Consider the following 21,930-nt stretch of genomic DNA (forward strand, 5'->3'; position numbering starts at 1 on the left):
TGGATACTAACCGAGAGAGAAAAGGGAACCTCTTTATGAAGCTGCAGTCCGTCAGAATCTCCAGGCGTGCTTGCTCCAAACACCACCAGTTCATCAGAAAACTCTGATCCAACCAGGGGAATGTTGAGATTTAGGAAAAAAAGCTGATTTTGCTCCAACTAAAGGGGAATAATGTGGCTGTTCTTATAAAACGTGTAAAATAAAGGATGGACAAGTGATGGAACGTCGACTTACCTCAGAGATGAGCTTTTTAAAGAGACATATCAGTGAATGATTAGCTGACAGTTAAAATTACACCAGTTAGTAAAGAAAAGACATCCAGAGGTTAAAGAATCTACAAAAATGACAAAACAAGTGCTATGATTTACATGTTTTTTATATGATCCGATCCAAGGTTCAATCTAAATGTACAGAATAGAAATGGGACTAGTTAGCCGAGAGTACAATGTAACTTTACAAATGATATTTTTTTTTTTTTTGTTGTTGTTGTTTTGGTTCAAGTCAACTCATGTCCACACAGACCATTAGCATAGAAACACATCTGCGCATACTGTCAAAAAGATATTAAGATATTTACACAATGTGCAAACAATCAATACCACACTGTTAAGTTGATATTGCTTTTTTCTCCGTTGTTTTAAACAGACGATTCCAGAAATAAATGAAAAAAAGTCTTCTTTAACAGGACAAACACATGAGGAAAGCTAAACCCTGAAAAGAAAGACCATCCGGAGCAGTTATCTTGGCAGCACAGACGAGTCAAGATCCATCCACACATTTATGGTACAAAATTAAATAAAAATCAAGTTTTAAGTCAAGAACTGTATTCAGGGAGGTGAGAGCCTCCTGTCTTGCATAAGGCATAGCATCTGATGGGCACTGCCCTAACACAGCAGTCTCCACCGAACCGCTGCTTTACTTCTGAGGTCAATGAAGGGTTAATTTAAAGTAACATGTTAAGATCAGAGAGAGAACCAGTCACACTACAGAGTGAGATGAGAGGAAGAACTACAAAACCTGTAGAACAGTAAATACAGACATCCTCCAAAAACACACACACCAACAAATAGTGCCTGTTTTTTTGTTTCCCGAGCGCTCAGCCTCTAAGAATGGGTTGGATGGGATGGGAGGGCGGTGGGGCGGGGCGGGGCGGGGCAGGGCAGGGTGGAGGGGTTGTTTAGTAGTGAGGGGCTGAGTGGAGGCTCTCTCAGCAGCAGCAGGAAAGAGTCACTTCTGGATGTTTGTACCACTTTGTGCCATCATCACTTGGTCTTCTCCTCTGAGTGCCTCTGCTGCTGCAGGCGTTTGGTGTAGCTCTGAGCCATGGAGTTGACGATGGAGATGACAAAGTAGCAGACCATGACCAGCACCACCTTCTCAAAGACCCAAGAAAGCCAGTTCTCGTCCTGAAACGCCAAAACCAGAGTGCATATGGTTAAGGGTCATCGTACAAGCATGCTACAGCAAAGAAAGAGGCTAAATGTGCTGACTGATGTTTTTTCAGGTGTGCATTTTTTTTTCTTGTGCACCTCAAAAGGTCTAAATACTTTAGTGTGCCCCTTTAATTGAATGTTGCAGACTTTGAAATTCAGTTTTTCTTGTAAAACTGAAGGTTTGCATAATCCATCTGATGGAGGAAAGACTCTGATTTACACTTTAATACTAGACTTCCATGATACAATAACTTAAAGGTACAGTGTGTAATATTTAGCCGAGTAGCATTTAGCAGAACAAACTGAACATAATATTTAAAAGTAATCTTATCTACATTTCTGTGTAATCACCTGCATACATGAGACAGTTTTTTTTATTTTTTGGTCCCTTCTGTGGTACTGCAGAACCGTGACAGATGCAATAATCCAAGGCGGAGTCCATGGATGGATTCTCCCCATGTGTGAATAAAAGCAGTGCTCCTACACTCTATTGAAAATCAAATTTAAGTCTTTTTGAGACCTGAGCTAAGAAACATTAACGCCACTTTTGCACAGTAAAAATTAAAGCTATGTAGGACTTCTTGGTACACTGGAGCAGGACTGAACTTTATGATTTAATGCAGTGTTGATGAAATGGTAAAGGACAAAGAAGGTTCTGGACATAAATACCCTAATCTGATTATTCCTGGCACATTTAAGCCCTCTGCTGTATTGCTATACCATACAGTGACATTTATAACATATTTTAGCTGTTGTGCTGAGCTGATTCTAAACAGTTTAACGATTGAAAAGGAGAATTTCTGTAATGGGAGACCTCTCTAAATAAGGGTTTGTTAAAAAGAGATTTAGGTTGACTAGTGTTTCACAGCAGTACCAAGCTTTTACAACTATAATATCAGTTTGAGCATCTAACACTTTAGTCCAGAGGTTCTCAGCTGGTCTTGCCTCAGGACCCACCAATATCTTTGATGACAAATCTTGACCCAAATTTCTGTTTAATAAATAAAAATGTTGCATTAAAGATCTTGGATGGAACAGAATCCATGACAGGAACAAGAGACAGGACAAAACGGACATGTTTACACCCCCGTTTCCGCATGGTAACGTACATTTTAGCCAATTTTCCTAGGAATCTTGACAAACTACTTCATTAACACGGTAAAAGCTGCTCTTTTATTACAGGAAAAGGAGATCAATGAGATTCATATTTAAGCTAATGTTTATGCAACAATTTGTGGTGGATGCTTAGTTAGAAAAAAAAAATACTGATTACTAAGAAAAAGAGAACGCTTATTCTTTTTTTAAATTTTGAGGACATCAATGCAAAATACAGCCTCAATCCCACTTTTCTGTATGTTTTCTTATTAAATATGAAAATGACATAAGAATTATAGCTCCCTTCAATACATCAATTCTTAACCCATTTGCAATACAAGTCAAAATCAATACAATTAGATATTTTTTTGAATTGTTCAGCTCTAATTTATCTCATATTGTGTTGGTTATAGTAAAGAATGATTAATTACTTGTGTTTGTTAGAATAAAATATAATATAAGGAACTAAGGAAATAATCGCATATCCAATTGCAATACTGGGGAAAAAAATTGCAATCAGATTATTTTCCCGAATCATTCAGTTCTAGTTTAGACATTAAAGCAGACTTTAAAGTGAAAGGACTGATGATTCAAGAAGAAGAATTAATCTGGGCCTGTTGGTCCAGCCTAAAACTCACAAAATCGTATCTATCTGTACGGCCGATATTTACAGCTGATGAAGACTTTAGCTTTTACAGCCAAAATATTGGCAGAAATTTTCACATCTGCAGACTGATACACTACCACTAATTGTGCATCCTTACCTTTTTAAATGCTCAGTATTAAAATATTAGACTGGCTGGGCATTAAAAATATATAAATCCTTATGCCACCAGGTGCTCCTATTGGTCAATTTTTCACCCACAGCAGAAAGATAAATTATTTCAAGGCCCTTTACAGGCAGAGCAGTTTTAGTCTGAAATCATTATTAGATTGTGTGAACATGCAGATGGTGATCTACTGGGTGATCTTTGAGACATTTACAGTAGGTAGATACACGTTACGTAATGCTGTGGTCTTAAATTGGTGTTTCATTTACAAAAAGTTTAAAAATTTTCATAAATTCTGTTTTGAATCAAGGTCATAATAGTTTTGGATTTTTCACTAGTTTTTTTTTTTAATTTCGTTTTCACTTTCGGTTTGATTTCAGTTTAGTTTTTATTAGTTTTTACTGCTGGTTTGTGAGTTTAGTTCAGTTTCTATTTTTACAAAAACGTTTCGTTTTAGTTTAGTTTTTAGTTGTTTTAGTTTTTTATGGATAGATGTCAGGGCTGAGTGAGCGTCATACTTTTTTTAAAACATATTCAAACAGGCTACTCTTCACTTATCATTTATTAAAGGTAAATAAGTAATAATAAATAAATAAATATAATAAAGATAATGTTTGAATACAACTTCAGACTTTATTTTATTTAATTTAGTACTGTAAGCTCACAATAAAGTTTTAGTTCGTTTTCTTTTTTTCTGCAAAGCTTAGTTTCATTTAGTTCCAGTTAACTAAAATAATTTTTGAATTTTAGTTATTTAGTTAGTTTTAGTTAACTATAACAACCTTGTTTTGAACTAAGCTTAATAAGATGCTAAATGCAAATATTTGCTTTTATCATTTTCAAAAAGATGCTGATTCATTCAGTACATGCAGAAAATCTTAAGTCTGTCTCACCATATTAAAATTTAAACCTTTAATAAGAGTAGGATTGAAAATAAACCCTAACAATACGTGTTTCATTGCTTCCCTTTTTCACATTGATAGAGACTGTATGGATCTGTGAGATTAAAATGAAATTAAATCAGTTAAAAAGTATATAATAGTTGATTTTGGGCGGGTAGTTCTGGCTTTCTCTGGTGCCATCATAGGGGATCTTTAGATGGAATAAACCCAGCACTTGGCCTGATCCAGGCTATCATTTTAACTTTACAGTGTAACAAATTAATTATTTTTACTATTAGTGTATAAAAAAGATCAATGAATACAACATTTAGGAGACAGAATGAGTAAATCAATGAATAGTTCCTACCGCCTGTGTGCTTCCTCCAGCATGGTGCAGCTTGTTCCTCTGTGCTTCCAGGTACTGGCTGAAGGGCTTCTGGAGAGCAGGTCCCACTTTGGGCACAGACCTGAGACAGCAGCCCCAAATACACCCATGGAGAAAGCAAAGACAAGGAGAAAGCAGATTAACTCACTTACCCTTTAAGAAATCTTCCTTCCCATCAAACCCACACTGAAGCTTCAGCCTCTTTAAGAAGGCTTCTCTCTGAACACTACAGGTCCTCCCTGATCCAGAGCTCAGCCGGCATCCTTGTCTCAGCTGCAGAAGGCCCCCTGTCCTGTATGTGGGCCCCTTCTATGAGCTTACATCTCTTTAGAGTAGAGTGAGCAGAATGAAGCAGAAACTCCTCACTTCTCTCTTTATACTGCTCAGCTCTCTATAGGCGCCTGTGTCAGCCCTTCAACCAGGAAGTGAGTCGACATGATGTCATCAGCTTTACCACCATTGCTGCCTTCTGGGCGGGAGGATATCTAATCAGGGCGTGCTTCTGACCTTGTAAGGCATTGTAGATTAGTTCACCAGGGGGTATCGTGATGGATACCATTCTGTGTCACATTCAGGCACTGTAGTAGTTTCACCATTTGGCCAGCATTTCTACAGGATCATGGCATGATGTGAAGCTTATAATTACCATGAAAAGAAAATAAAGTCCAGGCTGGAGATACTTGGACACATCAGTCCCATGCATAAATCATATTCTGTCCACAGGCAGGACAAAGACAGGGTAGGCTAGACTTTACCAGGCTGAGCAAAAGAAAGGAAATATCTACTGAACACTCACAAACGGTGATTAATTTTACATAAACTTAACTAGTCCTGACCATGATATTTTAGTTATGAGATACATGAACACAGACATCAGCTGGTAAAGAACATCCTGTATCAGCACTGCTGGTACAAGTCATAATGAGTCAGAGGGCCTTCTAGATTTCATGGGAAAGAACCAGGACTTTTATTTAATCTGAGAAAAAAAAAAACAAGTAGGACCAGATTCAGACTCCAATATGGAGTCAGACAGTTCCTACCTGCATATTATACAAGACTGAGACACCCTGCACATCAGTGCAAGCAAACACTGCATGAGGACTTCTAAATAGATCCATATTATCCATATTATTAAATCAACATCAAGTTTGGCTAAAGAGTTTTCACCATAAGCTGTTATAACTTTGACATTTGTAGAATAAATAGTTTGGATAACTAATAATAATTCAGCTAAATCTGCCATTACACTATAAGTTTCTCTTCTTTGTCTGTGGCTGTGGTTCCCGCCTCACTCGGGGAACTCTCACAGTCAAATCTGGACCCAGTGAGTCAGATCAACATGTTCAGATAGGACCTCACACGCCTCACCACCAACGCTGTGCGTGTGTGGAAAATGCTATATGCATGCATAAAGACCTCTGCAGTGAAAACATGTGGTCAAAGTGTGTCTGAAAATCTAACCAAATTCACTGGAAAGCATGAATCCAGAGGAAAGACAAAGGCATAGAGGATTTTCTTCATATATCATGAGATGTTTCTATCTTATTTAACAATGACACACAAGAATAAAGGGCACTTACCCAATGAGGGACACCATCTGCTCCACTATGTGCTTGCTGAAGGTGATTATCACAAATAGTTTCTGTAGAAAACACAGAAATGTGATCAAGATTAGAGCACATTACTTCCTGATATGTGCAAAAAAACCCTAGCAGAAATACTCCCAAACATTTTGTTACAAACAGGTTTTGTATGCTGGTGATGCCTGGGAGAAAACTATAACTTCCAGCACTGCAGGTTCCTAAGGGTCACTTCCTGCTGATTTGTGGTGAATTGAGCACACCTGTCCAGAAAATAAGTGGCAGTAGAGATGACCTGCTGCCACGTCTCAGTGGCATTGCTGGCTGCAGCTTGAGTTTGTTGATGGCAGACCCATCGTGGTCTACCTGCCTCAGTTTACCACAGCATGCATTAACGCTACACCAGCGGCTCTCAACCTGTGGTCCAGGCACCTCTATCAGGGGCACCAAAGATCTCAGGAGGGGCGTGGGGTCCTGTCTATTCTGACGTTATGAAAATTAGATGTACATATGTTTTTTTTTTATCATGTTCGAAATATAGTGTATGATGGTGTATTAGAGCCACTCAAAATGATAAAAAATAAAGATGATCTGTCAATTGTTGAGGATATTAAGTTGTATATTTACAAGAAACTGAACTCTGAATTTCTGAGTTTAAAGAGTCATGCGTTTTGACATTATAAACTCATAAATTTCAAGCTTCTAAAATCATAACTTTAGGACACTGTAAACTCAGAAGAGTGGTTGGATAACCCAAGTTTACAGAAATATCTCTCTAAATCCAGATGACAACCTGACATGCCAGATGGATGTGTTTCACACATCCATCTGGGAAACCTCCCATAGCCAGTGTTTGGGAAAGGGCAGAGCCTTTGAATAAAATAATAGGAGGGGGATTGGATGAACGTTCTGTCACATCTTTATGGGCCAATCAGAGCAAAAAAACACGTGATGATTAGACTCTTGCTGAATCTGGTTTTGGAGAAGAGCAAAAACATTGTTTCCGCAAAGAAAACAACTCACTGCTGTTCTTTGTTCTTCTTTTAATGATGAAATGTCATCAAAATCTGATAAAACTGGTGCTTTAGCAGCATCCACGTCAATCTCTTCTGCCATAATTGCACCAGCCTCTTGTCGATGCTTGCTTACATCACGACTCCGCCGCCCCGAGGAGTACTGTCTCTTCTCCTGATTGGTCCTGCCACTTTCTAACAGGGAGGCTTTGCAAGATGGAAACTTCAGTGAGAAACATGGAAACGGGTGTCCAGGAACAGGAATCCATCTGCTTTGCAAGGTTAGATGACAATGTGATGATTCCTAAAATATAAAATACTTTCTGTTTGCTATGAATCATTTGATTCAGCTCTTAAAGGGGACATATTTTACCTTTTAAGACAAGTTTATATTGTTCTAAGAGGTCCACAAAACATGCCTATAAAGTTTGTTGCTGAAAAAACGCTTTAGTTTAGGATATTTGCATGTCTAAAAACCCCTCTGTTTCAGCCCTTCTCAGAACAAGCTGTTTCTGTATCTGTGACTTTAAATGTTAATGAGCTGTCTGACCCCGCCCCTGACCACACCCCTCTCAGGAAATGTATGTGGCACTCTTGATGTTACAATATTACCGACACTTTTAACCAAAATTTAGGACCTGACTGGGATTTGAACTGTCAAGTTCCCAGACCGTAGTCAGCAGAGTAACCCACTGAGCTATCCAGCAGCTCAGCTGGTAGCTGAGAGGAGGATCAGGAGAGGAGGGTGGAACTCTTCTTACTCCTCACATGAGGTCATGAGGGGAAAAATCTGAGAACTGCTTGTTTCAGCACACATTTTCTGACAAGTGGGGGGGGGGGGGATTTTTCTGGTACTTGAGGGGATTGTGGACAGGCCAGGGGCACATATTTGTGTTAGAAAAGCCTGATAAAGTGATTTTTGCATATGTACCTTTTAACTGCAGGACTCATGCAAGTCAATCTGTGTTGTCAGTGAGGGGTGCTGACACCTGGAACGCCATACCACCTACAATAAGAGAATGCACCGCTCTCACCACCTTCAAATCTCATCTCAAAAACTGGCTTTTAACCAACCAAACCTGCTCTCACAGTTAAATAGACTGTCTATGGTGTACAGATACAAAGGCATGTATACATGTACTGTATTTTGTTGATTCTTTGTGTGTGTGAGTGTGAATGATTATGTGAGTGGAGATACTCTTCGCTGTTTTTCTGTGTTTCTACAAGTGACTCATATGCTGGCAACATGCACTTTAACTGAGATCCTTTTACTCCAGTATTCAATCTCTTGCACTTTACCTCTACCATTTCAACTCTAACACTTTAGCTCTGGCACTTCAACTCTGGCATTTTGACTCTAGCACTTTGTATTTTTGATCGATCAATTGTATTATATTAATTGAAGTTTTAGCCTCATGAATTGATGTTTGTCTGGTTTTGTGTATTTGGTGTTTGTTTGATTTTGTGACCTGCCAAGGGACTACAGATGTAAACTAGCATTTCTGCTAACTCTGGCGTAGTTATAATATGTACTCCGTACGTATTATTCATTCATGTGCATGGTCCCTTTTTAATAAACAAATAAATTAATTAATTAAATAAATAAGGAAGAAAGCTTCAGCTGGTCTGATTTCCTTCCACAGTTATTTTCAAATTTATAATCTCAAAAATTCTCAATATTGGTTCATGTAAATTCATGGCTTTTAAAGTAAATGCATGACTTTTTAAACTTAAATATTGCTATTTTTGTCTAAAAAAAATTAACAGATCCTCTTTATTATTATTATTTTTCAGTGTGGCCCTCATACGCCGGTGTATTAATGGATAGTTTGCACAGATCTTTTGGCAATTTAGTAAGCAGGCCTATTATGTTGTGATTTTGTCAATAAAACAAGTAACACTGATGTTAAATTTTCCCACAGGGTCTTGGGGGGTTAGCTTAAAACAGTTTGGAACCACTGCCCTGCACCACAGGCTTCATTCACTCTCCATCCTCACTCCACCAGAACTAAACCTAACCTCAATAAACGAGAGCAGAAGACTGCACACTGAGGGAGGGTTCCCACTGCGGACTCACTGCAACAACCGAGTGGACATAGCCGTCATTTTACCCGCCTCTTGTTCAAATTCCAGCTCCTGGATTCACTCTTTTCCTTGACTTTAGGCTGTACCACAGTGGCACCAGTCCCTGAATAGGCTGGGTTTAGCTGCACCAGAACAATAACTGATGAAATACATGGAAACAAAGAAATAAATAAGCAACATAAACAGCATCTCTAAGAACCCAATAAGTTTATACTAAGGTGCTATGAGCAAACATATATTTTTATTCTATTTTTGAAGGCGCAGCTGTAAGAAATTGAGGCCACATCTGTCACTGTCTACAGACACACTAATTAGAAAACTCAGAGCTGGCGGAGAGCTCCGTTTTGAGCAGCGAGAGGCTTTGTGTGGTTTACAAAGGAGCACAGTGGGGGAGCAAAACCACAATATTCGTCTCCGGCCCTGAAACTGATCAGCTTTAAAAAGCATGACACATGGCCCCCCGGTCAAAATCAGACAGGATATGACACGTGATGTCCAAGAGGTTCAAGGTACATGGAGGAAAAAAATAAATAAAAAGCACAAAGGGTCCCCCCCGCAGCCTTTTACCGTCTGCTCAGTTTCCTTCTTTCAGGCCTACCTCCTCATGTCCACTCTACATCCTCCATAGCCTTTTGTATGGGAGCTCAGAGTAAGATCAGCGGCCGTTTCCACCAAGAGGTGGATGGGGTGATACCCAGCGACTCATCCAGACTGCCTCTCTTCTCTTAGTGTGGGCTTATATTAGTCACAAGTGTGGCAGACTAAACAACACACTCTGTTTAAAAACAGGTTTTGATCTTGGAAGTCTTTTTAAAATCTGTCTTGTTAAACACTTCCTAAAGGTTTTCCACCCTTCATCTGGAGCCAGTGTATATGGTCTGGCCGTGTTTCAGAGAATAACCCACAAAAAGGAATCCCTAAAGAGCTCTGTCAGAATGGGTTATCAAGAAGTGTGCAATTAGAAGTTTCTCACAGCCGCCGACTCATGCTTAGAGCGCTGGGTCTGATCTCAGCTCTCCCACTTGCTCTGAGGTCGGGGGGTTTTTCAGAGTGACTCCGTCAGAAGGTCATACCATTCTCATCTAAGCGTGGATTTTCTGACACCGTGGAGAGAAGTGTGGTGGTGTAAAACAACAGCTGTGCCATGTTACCGACCTGTATGTGCATCTTGATGATGGCTTTCCCAATCAGAGTAGCTCCAAAGAATGTCCAGAAGGGAACCAGGAAATGACCGCAGGTAATTCCAGCCAGGTCGAAGAGAGGATTAGGGATCTGAAGCAAATCAGACAGTGTTAGTTTTACAGGATGCTACACAATTCCTACAGATGAGAACACAATTATTATCCCCGCCTCCCCAATAGAACTTTTTGAATACGTTTTTCCAAGTGCTGTTTAATGGAGCAAGGCATTTTTAATATTGCTTATGTTAAAAGTTTGTGAAATCAGGCTAAATCTGAGGGTTATCTTCACTCTTAAAAACTTCAGTAAGGGTTTGAGCTTTCACTGGAGAAAGCATCGCGGCAAAAACTAAATAAATCAGAGAAAAAGAATTGTTGATGCTCACAAAGCAGGAGAAGGATCTACAAAGTTATCACAGCATTTCCAAGAGTCAAGAACTGGAGAGAGAAGGATCATCAAGAAATTCAAAGAGAGCCACACAGTCCAGAACAAGCCTGGCAGAGGGAGGAAGAGGAAGATCTCAAAGACCCTGGAAAGAAAACTATTGAGAGATGTGTCCAAAGACCCCAGAACAACTGACAAGACTCAAGAGAAGGACTTAGCCAAGTCAGGAACTGTTGACTCAGAGAAGACCATCACTAGAGCCCTGCACAGGAATGGACCAAGAAAAAGTCCAGAAGAGACCCCTTCAAGCCAGACTGAAGTATACTTAGGACAACCTGGAGAAAGATTCTGATACTGGAAGCGTGTCCTTTGGTCAGATGAGACCAAACTAGGGCGCTATGGCTGTGGAGACGGTGGTGATTTTTGGAGAAAGAAGGGAGAGGCATATTACCCAAAGAACACTGTCCCCACAGTGAAACATGGAGGTGGGAGGATTATGCTGTAGGGATGCTTCAGTGAGTCTGGAACTGAAAATCTGGTAAAGGTGGAAGGAATCATGAAGAAAGGAGATGTAGAGATTAAGAAAGAAAACCTGAAGTATTCAGCAGCTAAACTGGGTCTGGATCATTGATTTGTCTTCAAACATGACAATGACCCAAAACATACAAGGCTCCTGGTGAAGAACTACCTCCAGTAGACCAAAGTGAACCATACTGGACTGGCAAAATCTTATTGAAAATCTGTGAGGTGAACTGAAGACCAAGGTCCATGCCAGAAAGCCATCAAATCTGGAGGAGCTTGAGAGATTGGCCAAAGAAGAATGGGCTGGGATTCCTCAGGAGACGAGTCTGGGACTAAAACTACAACAAAACAACTGAAGACTGTTATCCAGCAACAAGGAGACAAAACTGACTATAAGCACTGGGGGGAGGTCATCATTTAGACCCTGGGAGTTTCTGTGTGGATTTGTTGAAAAGTTGTAAAAAATTCCTCACTCTGTTAAACAGCACTTGGGAATAATTTCATCCTCATCTGTACAATGTTAAATGCATGGAGACAAACATTTGTTAAAATGAGGAAAAGCATCTCAAATGCAACATCAGTCCTTGAACATGCATAAACATTAATAATGAATTTTTAAACAATGTCCAAAAAAGAAAGAAACTTACAGAGGCACAAGCCAATATCCCAAAAAATCCCACTCTCTGCACCATATGCTGGACGCCCAGTTTGGCTCTTGTGACAAAGTCCTGCAAACACATTTAAAAAGTTGCAGTTAGATATGCATGGTTACAGTTAGATGCACATGGTTACAGTTAGATGCACATGTTTAGACACACAAGGTTTGACCAGACTTAAAGTCTTAGATTTGACTTTTATTACCTATTGTCCAGAAAATCATACTGCAACTGTTTTTTTTTTTTTAAAAACGACTGGCGCCTTTAAACACACATGATGCTTTTATACTTTGCTTGAAATAACCATGCTTTTTCTCACAGATGTGTGGTTTTACAACCACACCAAAATGTCTGTAATGCTTTTTTAAGAAATGAGAGCTAAAGTTAAGTAGTATGGTAAAATACCTGCTATTTCAAGCAGTGTGATATTTCTATATTGGTTAGATGAATGCATTTAACTAGGATCATTTTGAGCTGATCTCCCTTGTTGTGTGGTTGAAAAATCCGGTTATGAGGTGAAGAGCAAAAGAAAAATAAAACTACTTAAACTCAGAGCTGTCTATGTCACTATAAATGTTAGGAAAGCAGGGCCGGACAATGATGCCTAAAACAAATGTTTGATTTGATTCAAGTTTCAATCATGGTATTTTCTGCAATGAAATTAAAAAAAAAAAAAAAAAAACACTACAAATGAAAGAAATGGCTCAAAACAGTTTTGCCTTTGTTTTATTAATAACATTTCACAAAAGCAAACCATTTTTCCCTTTAAATGTTTAAGAGTGAGCTGTAAACTTGTCTTTAAAAGTGAAGTATAGTTTCAAGGGAGGCAGTTATTTACATGTGGTTTTCAACTGGTGGTTGGGAACTCAAAATAGGTCACAGAGCTGTTTCAGTGGGTCATGACGGTGTTTCTGGTAGGGCTGAATGATTTGTGAAAATAATCTCATTGTGATTTTTTTTTCCCCAATGTTGCAATTTAATACGTTGATTATTTTTAGGTTCCTCATCTTATGCATTGTTCAGCAAACACAAGCAATAAATCATTCTAAATTATAACCAGCACAATATTAGATAAATTTAACTGCATATGAAAGATCTGAATCATATATATAAATGTGACTGGCTCATACAGCAAATTTAATATCAATTGTTATACTGAAAGGAATGATATTTTTTCATGTTAAAGGGATACTTCAACATTTTGGCAAATTCACCCATTGCCATAATCCCTATAGTCTTAGTAATAGGTTTGTTACCTTCAGTTGTCGGTGCAAGCTGTTTCTAGTTCGGCGCTGCCGAGTTCGGACCTGCCGTGCCAACTCAATGCAAGCAGACGGTATTCCGGCTTTCCCTCATCATACTCATCAAATATACAATCCAACAACTCCAAAATGCTCTTGTGGACATCTTGTGACCTGTACATTCACCACGCTATGAAATAATCATGGAACATTACGAGACGGAGATGTTTTAAAGTTAAATGCAAAGCCGAAACTACACTCCTGAACAGCAAAAGTAGGATTTTTATGAACTATTCTCATAAAAAGACACTTGAATGTCTGCATAATGTGTAGAGCAGAAAATCTCTGCTGTTCCAAAGAAGAGTCAAAATTTAATATTTATTGTTAAATTAGATTTGTTGAAAATCTTTTATAAGTTTGGGTTGTGATAGCTCATTCAGAAGGTGGTGGGTCCTGAGGCTAGACTAGTTGGGAACCAGATATTTATTCACATCAACACTCAGGGTCTGAAAGTTCCTTCCCTCCTTTCATCCATCCATCTTCTCTAGAATCAGTGTCAGAAGAAAATCTTAACCATGTGGACCAAAAGTGCATCTGGATATTTCTATGAAGAAGATTCAGAGTGATATGATTGATTTTTAAACGTCAGCAGGGTGATTTTCTTTGGAAAGAGTGATTATACACGGGCCATTTGTAATGAGATATGTTTTGTCAAGGGTCACCAGAACTGATCTAAAATTAGTTTCAGTCTAGGGATGCGCAGTTGATACCAGGATCAGGGATCGGTGCCAATACCAAACATAAGCACTCATAAAACATGACAGATTCTGTACAAAATATAATTTAAAGCATGTTGGCCTCTCACTATGTATAGTATAGTGAAAATATGGGCCAGGTCTGCAGTTTGGTGATACACTATGTGTACAAAAAGTATTTGATCACAGCTTTTAATTATTCAGTTCAGGTGTATTAATCAGACCTGTACACAGGTTTATAAAATCATCACCTAGCCATGCAGTCTCCAACATCTGTGATCCTAAACGGGTCGTTCTGAAGAGCTCAGTGACTCCAAGCGTGATACTGTGATGGATGCCACCTTTACTTTAAGAGAGTCGGTGAAATTTCACCCCTGCTGGATATCCAACAGTCAACTGTGAGTGATGTATTCAGAAAGTGGAAGAGTTTAGGAACAACAACAGCTCAACCATGACCCCCCTCTCAGAGTTGGGTCAACGACTGCTAAGGCGGTGCATAAAAGTCACCAACGCTCTGCTGATTCCACAGCTGTAGAGCTCTGAACTTCCACTGGCATTAATGTAAACACTAAAACTATGCAGCAGGAGCTTCATGAATGGGTTTCCATAGCCGAGGAGCTGCGTGCAAGCCTCACATCACCATGTCCAATGCCAAGTGTCGGATGGTGTGGAGTAAAGCAAACCGACACTGGATTGTGGAGCAGTGGAAGCGTGACCAATCATACTTTTCTGTTTAGCAGTCAGATGGGTGATTCTGGATTTGACAGATGCCAGGAGAATGCTGCCTGCCTGACAACTGTGAAGTTTGGTGGAGGAGGGATTATGGTATGGAGCTGTTTTTCAGGGTTTTGTCCAGGCGCCTTATCTCCAGTGAAGGTCAATCTTAATGTTTCAGCATACCAAGACATTCTGGACAATGCTATGCGTCCAGCTTTTTTGCAACAGTTTGGGGAAGGCCCTTTTTGTATTCCAACATGACTGTGCCCCAGTGCACAAAGAAGGACGATAAAGACATGGTTTAATGAGTTTGTTGTGGAAGAGCTTGACTAGCCTGCGCAGAGCCCTGACCTTAACCCCTTCAATAACCTTTAGAATGAACTGGAAAGGAGACTGGGAGCCAGGTCTTCTGTTCCAGTGTCTGTGTCTGACCTCATGAATGCTCTACAGAATGAATAGGCACAAATTCCTACAGAAAACTTCCAAAATCTTGGGGAAAGCCTTCTATAGTGGAGGCTGTTGCAGCTGCAAAAAGGGAGCCAACTCTATATTAAAGTACATGTATTTAAATACAATGTCACTGCAGTCCATGCCGGTCTAATGGTTAGGCAGCCGAATACTTTTGTCCATGTAGTGTATTTTAGAGTAAATGAGGATGACAAAAATGGGGGAGAATAAAAACCATACTCTTACACATCGTCATGAAGAGGGATGTGGAAAATCTGATGAAATAAAGCAAACTTTCAGAAATAATTTTAAGAACAGTGATGGTATTCAGTACTTATGCTTTTACTCGTGAGTACTCAAATGTCAGCACTAGTACTTGTCTGAAAAAGTGTGGTATTGGTGTATCTCTATTCTAGACAGAAGCTTTAATTTTTGTTATCAGTGATGTTAGAGTTTCAAATCTGGATTTTCTAAAAATCAGATTTACCATTAAAATGGATCTATCAGTCCTACACACTCAGGTATAATTTTATTACTTTCACTACCATCTTTACTAACAATGTGTTTTTAAGTTCCTAATAAAGGTGTTTCTGACTCGTCTGATTGTTGCTTAGAACTCCTCTGACAAACGCCCATGTGGACACATCCTGAATGCATCCCATGATGAAAGACATGTGATGTGAGTCCAGCCATGCTGGCCCATTCAGCTGAGAACCAGTGAAGTGAGAATAGGTGAAGGAGACAATGTACAAAGTTTCTCTGATTTCTGTACAGCTGACTCAGCATCAGTCGTCTCCAGTCATGTGAAATTGGTTCCTGAAAGAGCCGTCTGTCATTCAAATTAGAGGCCGGTGAGAAGAGAAGAGGAGGGAGGCAAAGCCTGAGGGATGATTAAAAGGGGGAGCCGTGCTCACGGTGACTCACCCACAAACAGACCGATTTACTGGAAGTGTAAGGAAGGAGTGGCTTAACTGAAGTCACATGTTATTTTTAAACCAATCACTGTAAAGTGACTTCATTGTCAGTTGAGCCTTATGGCCAAATGAGATAACCATATCATACTTGGTAGGTTTGCAAAGTATGAACACCTACACTCAGAAAGGATGGAAGGCAACCCCAGAAGCTCCAATCAGAAGTTTAGCAGCCATGTTTTAATGGACAGTGACGGGGTTCCTTCTAGACATTACTGCACTTTAGCTTAAAAGGAGGCTCATTCAAGGTTGACTATGCCTCTTAAAGCAACCAGTATGAATGTGCACATGTTCACGATCCACCCCTATGAAAAGACTAAGTTAATAGTCCTTATAAAGTAACTGTAGTAGTGAGTATATCTCTGACCTGAGCACCCTCGGCCTGCTCCAGCATCTCCTCAAACTCCTCATAGTCTTCATCATCTGGATCAGCTCCTGATTGACGAGCCGCTCTGGCCATGAAATACGGAGGCAGTTCTCCGATGGCTGTGCCTGCACCCTAAAAAAAGAGGAAGATATTTCTTCTATATCAGCAATTGCTTTTTAAAATACATTCCATACAACTGCTCTGTATAAAGTAATGCATTCTTAGGAATGGTGCCTGAAAATGGAGTTGTGATTACTGTATTCACGAGAAGAGATCATATGAATGCCCCTACCTCGTTGTAGTTTTCACTACATTATAAGTTGACATTTTTTGAAAGCTTAGAGTTCACAAGTTGTGTCACGTTTCAGAGCCCATGGACTTTAGTTTTTAGCCACATATGAGATAAAAAGGAGCTATAAATTCAGATCAAGTGTAAGTCTAAATTGTCTCCTTGTCTCTTATTCCTCCATGTGGTCTATAAACACATTTCCACACAGAAACCCAGGAAGAAAACAATCCATCTTTTAGCATCCATGTCGCAGTTGCTTAGCAATGGCATTCCCAGTATGGCAGAGATGTGCAACTTTGTTTGATGATTTAACGACAGAAAAAATATGCACAGGTGAAGGCGTTCTTTTTTCCCCTATGATTTACTTCAAGAAGTTAAACTAACATGTACTCTAGATTCATCTCATACAAATGTGAAATATTTCATGACTCCTTTGTTTTAATCTTGCTGACAGCTCACAAAAATCAGACATCCACTATCTCAAAATATTAGCTAAATTACCTTCTAGAAAATGATGCTCATTTATCACTGAGTACTTCATCTGCAACTCTGCTCATGTTAGGAGCCGATCAGTCCGTGGTCCTGCTGGGGTGTTATGAAGCCCAGGTTGCTCTGATAGCAGCCTTCAGCTAGTCTGGATTGTTGAGTCTGGTGTCTCATCTTCCTCCTCACATTTCCCCAGTGATTCTCTACGGGGTTCAGGTCAGACCAGTTGGCTGGTCCATCAAACCCAGTATCACCAGGGTCAGTAAACTAGTTTCTGGTAGTTTGGCTTAACTGTGGGATGGTGAAAAGGAAATCAGTACCTCCATAAAGCTTCTCAGCAGATGGAAGCATGAAGGGCTCTTAAATCTCCTGGTAGACGGCTGATAGTGTCAACTCTGGACTTGATAAGGACCAGTGGACCAACAGCAGCAGATGACATGGACCCCAAACCATCACTGACTATGGGAACACTGGATTCTGTGCCTCTCTGATCCTCCTCCAGACTCTGTGACCTTTCCAAATGAAATTCAAAGTTGACCATCTGAAAAGAGGACTTTGGACCACTGAGCAACAGTCCAGTTCCTTCTCTTTTTAGCCCAGGTGAGACGTGATGATGTTGTCTCTGGCTCAGGATTGGCTTGACACGAGGAATGGGACACTTTTCCCTCCAGTCATCTTTCCATGAATCTGATCTGATCCAGCCTCTGAGAACAGCCTGACCTTTCAGCAGTGACCTTCTGTGGCTTACCCTCCTTCTGGAGGGTGTCAGTGATTGTCTTCTGAACGACTGTCATGACAGCAGTCTTCCCCATGATTGTGATTGAGTAAACTGAACCAGAGCGAGAGAATGAAGCCTCAGGAAACCTTTGAGAATTGGATTTTTCCACAATATTGTAATGAAAAAAGATGGTTGTTTTTGAATTTCATGAGCTGTAAGCTACAATCAACATTAAAACAAACAAAAGTATTAAAATATTTCACTGTGTATGAAGTAACTCCTGATGAAAAGGAATTTTAACTCTGAATTAAATCACAGGAAAAAATTAACTTATAAATGATATTCTAATTTTTTTAGATGCACCTGTAACTCTCATGATAATTGATTAGACAACATACGTTTTATCAAACTTATCAAATGTTGTTAATCATGTGAGCTAAATTCAAATTAAATCAGTTTTAATCGACTTTTTTTGATTGAACATAAAAGTTAATGACTATTTTAGGACATATTACTTGCATATATATATATATATATATATATATATATAAAGAGAGAGAGAGAGAGATTTTTTTAAAAAGGCATTCAGTCATGCATTTCAAAAAAGTTGAACAGAAACAATCACAGCCAATCATAGCTTAGCATTTTTGCAAATAACTAAACATTTAACAGAAATCAACTTTTTTAACAGAAATGTTTCTATTTGTCATGATTTAATGGCAGATGTTGTCACGTTTTCTTCACATATGCTCTAGGGGAGCCATATGTGCCCCACAGGCCACCAGTTGCCCACCCCTGCCATACGGTTACCACTTGAGGGCCAAGCCATCACATTTTTACAGCTCTATATGAAGGGCAGCATAAGCTAGAGGAGAAGCTTCAGCATGAGAACAGTTTATGACCTGTTGAAATGAGGAAGTCTTGATGTTTGGATAATCACGGAATTTCATTATTGTTCATTGGTCACAGGGGCCCCTGCCAAACATTCTTACTGGGAGTATCACTATTGTCTGTTTATTCAAACTACTTGTACTCACCCACATGCACGCTTCCAAGCGAACCTTTGACATGATTGAGAAGAGGGAAATGCTTCCCTCTGCTCCTCCACCTTGGGGACAGACAATCTGGTCCGGGTACGGAGGCTCTGGGAAGTCTGTGGATCCGCATTCGTATGCCGCCAGGGTAACTGATGCTATGTGGGGACCCTGAGGGAGGGATGGGACAGATTGAAATGATGAGCTGCTGTAATTGACTAAAAGCCAAGGGGAGACATACCAGCACATTCTGTGCATTACTCTGAGCAACTTTAAACAGAGAGATCTAAAAATTACCACAAGCACGAGTCCCCATTTAGCTTCTAGTGAATTAGGTCCACCTAGCTAAAACCTTTACAGTCTGTTACTACTGCCCTCTTAAGAAGAAGGTGGAAAAGATATCCTTTAATAATCCTTCCAGGGCTGATTCTATTTTAAACTCGGTTGTTGAACATGCTACCCACACATATGTACGAACAGGATCCTATGCCCGTGCCTTTTATGTGTTGAACATTTAACTTGTCAGTATAATTCAACACTAACAAAACCCTTTATAAAAACAGTCCATGTACCCACAGGTACAGTCACACTAACAGTAGCTGAGTCACCCCATATCGTTGGCGGCTATGTATGTCATCATTTGAAGATGTCTGCTTAGGCCGAGCCACCTGGCCACATGATAGCAGGCCCACCTGTGATTGCAACAGCTACTCTATTATGCCTCCCTAAAGAGATCTAGTGCAGCACTGACAGTAGATTGACAGCATGCTATTAGACTGTGTTGACTGCAGATGCCCCCCCCCCCTGCTGAATCTGTCCAGCTCACTATGAGTAAGAGCACACAGGAGGCCTCTTTGGTTTAAACAGCAGTCCGTCTCAGACTAAATAGAAGTTCAACTAACGACATTTCTTCAAACAACTCAGTGTTAACAAGAAAAACACAGCTTCAGATAGTTTACCTTCACCCATAAGCACTGAACGCTAATATCTGATGAGCTGACTACATAGTAGCAACTGATGCAGACAGCCCAAATTTGGATTTGCACATCCCATTCAAGAATCTATACAGGCCTATTCTGTAAAAAAATGCATCAATGAAAGGTCCTAGGGAGCTAAGCTTTTCTTAGATACATGTAGGGGGGGGGCCCTAAAAAAGTCTAGGAACCACTCTAGAGGACCTTTAAAGCTGCAAAGCCCTTTCTCCAACACAATACTGAGCTGTCTGATGGAACAAAGAAAACACTGATAACCTTTTTGTTTCTTCCGAAGCAGATGGATTGTCCAGCTTCCATGTCATTATCAGGAAAATCCATCTTGCAAAGCTCTAATCTGAAACAGTTGTGTCAGGTCTGAGAAGTGACCGGACCAATTAGTGTCATTTGGGGAGAGGAGTAGCTACAGGTGGGGTTCAGTTGTACTGGAAGCTAGTAGCAATGGCCGCCACTGGTGTAGCAATAATCTTCAATGTAGCTAAAAGTGTGGTTCAGTTGTACTGGAAGCTAGTAGCAATGGCCGCCACTGGTGTAGCAATAATCTTCAATGTAGCTAAAAGTGTGGTTCAGTTGTACTGGAAGCTAGTAGCAATGGCCGCCACTGGTGTAGCAATAATCTTTGATGTAACTACAGTTTAGCAGCAGTTTATCAGAACTAGACACTAGAGCTGCACATGGCGACTACCTCAGTTTGTCTTGTCACTCTGGCACGTAACAAATGTGGCAAACAGAACGTTCGTCCAACCTTACTGAAGGGTCCTGCCCTTCTCAAAGACTTTGTATGGGAGGTTTCCCAGATAAATCTGTAATATATACCAATATAATGGATATATGAAATAGTCTAGTCAACCTGAATAGTCAGGTTGTTATAAGACAATGTATGCCTGGGGTGCGGATGGCCTGGGGGTTGGGTAGCACCCTGTGTGTGTGGGTGGCCTGGGTTCGAGTCCAGCCTGTGACACTAGCTACATTTCCATAACAGTTTTTCCCAAAATAAAAGCAATATTTCTAAAAGTTTGATTAAGTACAACTGTGCTTTGAATGTGTTTTCATTGAAGGGAGTTTTGGGAATGAGCCTCTTAATTCCTGTAAAATCTCATCTCACAAGACTCTGCTGCAAGGAAGGTGGATGCTCAAAACCTGCTGCATGTTGGCAACGGATGATAGTTCAGAGGCAAAGTCCATATGTATGGAAAAGACCATGCATAAGGGAATAAGTATGATGTTAAAAAAAAAAAGTCTGGGTCTCCTCTTTAGTCTACACATACCACGCCATGTTGTCTCGGAGTGAATTGGTCATGTGACACCTTACAATACATCCTGTGATGTGTAAATGCAGAAAAAGTCTGAAAAACCTCATCACAAGAGTGTAAAACTTTTAAGCGACATTTGATATTTGTGATATTTTGTATAAACATTTGTACATGACAAAAGTGTGTGCAAAAGTTGTCCCAAAACTTCTGACTCCTGATCAAAAGGAAAAATGCAGGAACATTTGAGACATTTTGGAATAAATTGGAGGAAACCCACGTTTTTTAGCGATTAAATTCAATGAAACTTAAATCTGCTAGTACCATCCTGAGACAAAAAGGCAGTCAATACATTGGAAAGCACCGCAAAGACAGTCCAAGTCCAAGGCCATGTTAGTTGTTTTCTTTGATTTTAAGAAGATCATTTTGGAGGAGTGGGTTTCAGAAGGGGCAACGGTGAACCAACACTTTTACCAACAGGTTCTAGAATAACTGCGAAAAAGTCTGAAGAAAGAGAGCAAAGTTATGGAGAAATGGTTACCTTCTTCTTCAAGACAATGCTCTAGCTCAAACTGAGCTCTCAGTAAAGAAGTTTCTGGACCAAAAACAAATCCCAGTGATGATCGCCCTCCCCAATTACCTGATCTAGCACCATGTGACTTTTCCCTAGGATCAAATCT

The 21,930-nt window shown here is 39.9% G+C and overlaps 1 protein-coding gene across 3 annotated transcripts in view; it reads right to left on the reverse strand.

Annotated features, from left to right (window-relative positions):
- Window positions 1-358: 358 nt before the first annotated feature.
- The window catches only part of vmp1 (vacuole membrane protein 1), a 29,086-nt gene continuing 7,514 nt past the window's right edge, over window positions 359-21,930 (reverse strand). For all 3 annotated transcript variants that reach the window (XM_041805592.1, XM_041805602.1, XM_041805597.1), the window contains exons 6-12: window positions 19,012-19,179; window positions 16,482-16,613; window positions 11,975-12,055; window positions 10,398-10,514; window positions 6,145-6,206; window positions 4,547-4,646; window positions 359-1,406 (exon numbers count right to left, since the gene is read on the reverse strand). In XM_041805592.1, coding sequence (XP_041661526.1) covers window positions 1,263-1,406; window positions 4,547-4,646; window positions 6,145-6,206; window positions 10,398-10,514; window positions 11,975-12,055; window positions 16,482-16,613; window positions 19,012-19,179 — 804 coding nt within the window. In that variant the 3' untranslated portion in view covers window positions 359-1,262. The remainder of the gene's footprint in view (window positions 1,407-4,546; window positions 4,647-6,144; window positions 6,207-10,397; window positions 10,515-11,974; window positions 12,056-16,481; window positions 16,614-19,011; window positions 19,180-21,930) is intronic.

This window comes from Cheilinus undulatus, linkage group 2 (assembly GCF_018320785.1).
Source record: "Cheilinus undulatus linkage group 2, ASM1832078v1, whole genome shotgun sequence".
Classification (NCBI taxonomy): Eukaryota; Metazoa; Chordata; class Actinopteri; order Labriformes; family Labridae; genus Cheilinus; species Cheilinus undulatus.